Source organism: Nylanderia fulva, unplaced genomic scaffold, assembly GCF_048542155.1.
Source record: "Nylanderia fulva isolate GAGA-0341 unplaced genomic scaffold, ASM4854215v1 Scaffold215, whole genome shotgun sequence".
Taxonomy (NCBI): domain Eukaryota; kingdom Metazoa; phylum Arthropoda; class Insecta; order Hymenoptera; family Formicidae; genus Nylanderia; species Nylanderia fulva.
Window position 1 is genome coordinate 183,061 of NW_028190281.1, and position 4,628 is coordinate 187,688.

Consider the following 4,628-nt stretch of genomic DNA (forward strand, 5'->3'; position numbering starts at 1 on the left):
GACGTACAACGTTTTGTCGGACTGGCTAGTTATTTTCGCCGGTTTATTCCTAATTTATCTCTGTTAGCGAAACCATTGAACGATTCTATAAGAAAGAATGCGATATTTAAATTCGAATTTCACGAAAATGCGGCGTTCGAAACGCTTAAACGTCATTTATCGAGTAAGCCGGTGCTTGCAATTTATGCACCCCAGGCGGAGACTGAGTTGCACTGTGACGCCAGTGCTAGCGGGTTCGGCGGTATACTGCTCCAAAAACAAAGCGACAATTTGTGGCGTCCGATCTCTTTTTGGAGCCAGCGAACCACACCCGTCAAATCGAAGTATCACAGCTTCGAACTCGAGTGTCTCGCGGTAGTATACGCGCTAAAGAGATTCCATATATATCTTGTTGGACGAAAATTCAGGATTATTACGGATTGTGATAGTTTTCGGTTAACTCTCAATAAAAAAGACGTTAATCCTCGGATTTCACGGTGAGCATTATTTTTGCAAAATTATAACTATGAGATCGTTCATCGTCCGGGGAGGCAAATGGGCCACGTCGATGCACTAAGTCCCTGCCATAGTGTACTCGTGCTTGAAGGCAGTACATTTGAGAAAACTTTATCTGTTTGTCAAGACCGCGACGAAGCGATTTGGGAGATACAGAGAAAACTCGAAAAAGATGACGTAAAATATTATGAATTGAGAGACGGGTTAGTGTACCGCATTCACGAAGTTTATAAGACTTTATCCCTGCCAAACCACGAATACGGAGGAAATAGTAAAGCACCTCAGCGAGTATTTTCGATCTTACAGCAGACTGAGTCGTTTGATATCCGACCGAGGAACATGTTTCACGTCCGAAACATTAAGCGAATACTTGAAGGCCCTAGCGATCGAACATGTATTGACGGCCGTAAGAACGCCAAGGGCGAACGGGCAGGCTGAGCGGTTTAATGAAATAATAACGCCCATGTTGGCAAAACTTAGTGAAACGCCGTCTAAATGGGATCGCGTATTAGACCAAGTAGAATTTTCTATTAACAATACTATTTGTAGAGCGACAGGCGAGACCCCCGCTCGTTTGTTATTTGGTCTTGGGCAAAGGGGTAAATTAAATGATTCTCTGCGAGAAATATTAGACAAAGATACCGAGCGAAATCTTGACTTACTTCGTGATAAGGCGTGCGAAAAGATATGCGAAGCGCAGCGGAAGGGCGCCGAGCGATATAATTTGCGCAGAAAAGCGGCCCGTAATTATAGCGTTGGCGATTACGTTGAAATACGTAATGTAGAAACGGCGGCCGGAATAAATAGAAAACTAATACCAAAATATAAAGGCCCGTATATCGTGAAAAAAATTCTGGATTGCGATCGTTACGTCATCGCCGACGTCGACGGGTTCCAGCTAACGCAGCGGCCTTATGCAGGAATACTAGCACCGGATCAAATGCGCCGTATATACGTGCATGATTATGTATGATTTTGTAAAGGAATTTTATTTATATTGTGTTTTGTAATTTGATAATAACGTTGACCGGGACGGTCAAAAAGTCAGGAATGGCCGAGCTGTGGGCATTTTCTTATAAACTCTTATAAGAGAGATAGAGAGACTTTGATTGACAATGAGATTATCTGATCTCCGTGTTTTGTTTGTCGACCTCTTACCAGGTATTATTTATTTTCGAACGCGTTCTGAGCGATCCTTTGTCTATCTGAGAAACCGAAAACACATCTCTGCTCGATAAACGAAGGTAACGCTGATTGGTCCGATATTTCGGATGGGAAGATTTTTAACACCGGATATATATATGCCGACTTTTGGGAATCGAGACGCTTCTTCTCTTGAACATCTGAACAGACGCTTCTTCTCTTGAACTCGGAACGGACGGCAAAATTGTAACACACAGCTCGGAAGGATTGAAATCGTTCACGGCACGACTTGAAGATGTATAAGTCTCGCAATAAACAATATACATATACATATTTAACGTTGGAATATATATTCAGCCTTGGTCTATCCTGACAATACAATCTCCCGATCGAGATCCTGAAAAACCCCTCTCGCCTACACTTCAGAAAAAGTAGAACGCGATGGACAAGTGCGATCAGGAAATTTGTTTCTGTATATGCGTCCCTCGTACATTGATCACTTTCATTATAAATAAAAATCATGTCAATTTTCTCTTTTTTTGAGTAAGAAGGTATAATAGAAAAGCAAAAATAATTCTCTTCACTGTTACAATTCAGACTAGCACAGTGTAAGGCACATCGGAGACTACATGCGGATTGTTTACATTAGGCACTCAAAATCACATTTCATATAAGAGTTTGTTTACATTTTATGTACAATACAAAGTCAATGTACGAGGAAAACTACGCACGTACAGAAATATATTTCCTGATTGTACTTGTCCATCGCGTTCTACTTTTTCTGAAGTGATAGAAATATTTAAAGAAACTGGCAGCGTGGATAAAAAAACAGCGGATAAGAGCTAAGAGGACAACAAATAAAAGGAGTGAAATTAATGTCTTAACCCAGATCATAACATTTCAGTTTGATTGAATGGATAAAACCGCGAGTATTCTGTTAGGGAAAAGTTTACTGCTGTAAAGACAACACCAATTGATTCCTATTATTTTGTGCATAAAATTATTAAGGTAAAGTCATCGTAAAATGAATATTTTTTAAGATACTTTATGCCTCATAACTCGGAAACTGCTTAAAGAAAAATAAAAATTATGCAGTGTTTTAGAAAGCTCTCGAAATAAACTGAAAAGAATATGTAATAAGAAAAGAAGTGTTCCATTTAAAAAAATCAAAGTGATCTTGTTCTGACTTTGGCAATGCCACTCAAGGTCAAACTCATAGCGCCAATAAATAGATCTTTTGAAACCCTACAACTTTTATTTAAAATATTGGTTTCTATAATAAAAAATAAGGAAGTTATTCGGGTGGTCGGCCTTAAGTGACTCATGTATATATATATATATATATATATCAGAAAGAAATATTTTTATTGGCTCTCAATATTAAAAATATAAATATAATGTTTTTTTTTTTTTAAATCGGCCAACAGAGCCAAAGCACGAAAAATTAATTATTCGAAACTGTATCTCTTGGTTTGAAAAAAACATATTTATATTCTTAATATTGAGAGCCGATAAAAATATTTCTTTCTGATTTTATTCACGCCTTGGCCTAATCACGGCGTTATTTACTAACATCTACTAAAAGGCAAATGAAAAATATAGGATCGAAAGGGTCTGGATAGCTTAGTTGGTAAGAGCAGTCGCCCGGAAAGTGAAAGACGCGGGTTCGATTCCCGCTTCAGCGACTTTTCGGACCTATATTTTTCGCGCCTATTTCTCCATATGTAAGTTTCGAGATTAATTTATATATGGAACTTAGTGATCTCAAACCAAAAGATACAGTTCCGAATAATTAATTTTTCGTGCTTTGGCTCTGTTGACCGATTAAAAAAAAACATTATATATATATATATGTATATATATATGTTATATATGTTATATATTATATATATATATTATATATATATTAAAAAACATTATATCGAAAAATGTATTGTAGGAGGAAGTTTAAACCGAAAAATGTATTGTAGCTCTCGGAGACTTTTTTGCAGATCGTTAAAATTTTGAAATTTTTAATACATTTTTCGTTTTTATTCTCCCAATTTTAGAAGGATACAACTTGGAAGGAAAATATTTTTGGATCCATGTTTATATAAAATGTTTTTTATTTTTACCTCTAAAGTATGCTCTTAAAATCTGTGACATAGTTTAGAAAATGTACTTTTTCAGATTTTCTTTCAGAAATCTTGTACTTTTTCATACATGTATTTTATCATGTTCAAGAGCGGCCGATACATTCGCTAATTATGTAAATTTTTTAAGATTATCATTATAAAATATTCGGTGCGGCGAACGGTCGTTTGTTGTTCTTTGCGCTGTATTTTTGTCCTCGTCAACTTTGTTGTTGTGTCAAAGTTATAAGTTAATAGCTAATAGAGCTAAGTGCTTATTGTTTCGTAAATATTCTAAATAAAAATTTGACAACTCGAAAATAATCAGGTAGACCGGCGTAAACATAACGCGCGCGAAGGCAGGACAACGACTTCCCTTTTTTCTGGTTTTTCGATTAGCTGTTCGTGCGTGTTTTTCCCGGGGCAAAACATCGAGACAAGACGTCGTGCGCGTGCGCGGCAAAAATAAAGAATCCTTTAAATAAAAAGCCAGAGTATCCACTAACTGCGCAAAACGTTTGCGAACGTTTGTGAACGTTACGAGCGCTTGTAAAACTAATAATAATATTATAATAATATAATAATAATGTAGTATCGGGACTCCTCTATAACGCGTAAGTGGGTGATGCGGAGAAGGTTGGGCAGAGGGCCTAGGTAGCTTAATGGTTAGAGCAGTCGCCCGGAAAGCGGAAGGTTCCGGGTTCGAGTCCCGGTCTAGTCACCCAAAGGCCCGATTCTTTTTCGCGGATCCTACTATAATATAATATGTGACGTGGTCTTTTGAGCCCGTCACAAGGGCGGACGCGCCCGGCCGGGAAGCGTCTGAGAGCGCTATATTATTTTGTGTCTCGTGCGGGTGAGCAGCGACCTTTTCGCTAG

At 37.9% G+C, this 4,628-nt stretch overlaps 1 protein-coding gene and 1 non-coding gene across 2 annotated transcripts; both read left to right on the forward strand.

The window, feature by feature from the left end:
* Positions 1–534: 534 nt before the first annotated feature.
* On the forward strand, positions 535–1,442 carry LOC146723238 (uncharacterized; the record flags this gene model as incomplete). Its single annotated transcript, XM_085482723.1, has 2 exons — positions 535–698; positions 802–1,442. Coding segments are annotated over exons 1-2 (805 nt in total), but the record flags the coding sequence as incomplete, so codon positions are not given.
* Positions 1,443–3,250: 1,808 nt separating this feature from the next.
* Positions 3,251–3,325, forward strand: TRNAS-GGA (transfer RNA serine (anticodon GGA)). The gene has a single exon. It is a non-coding gene; the product is annotated as a tRNA-Ser (tRNA).
* The last annotated feature ends 1,303 nt before the right edge of the window (positions 3,326–4,628 follow it).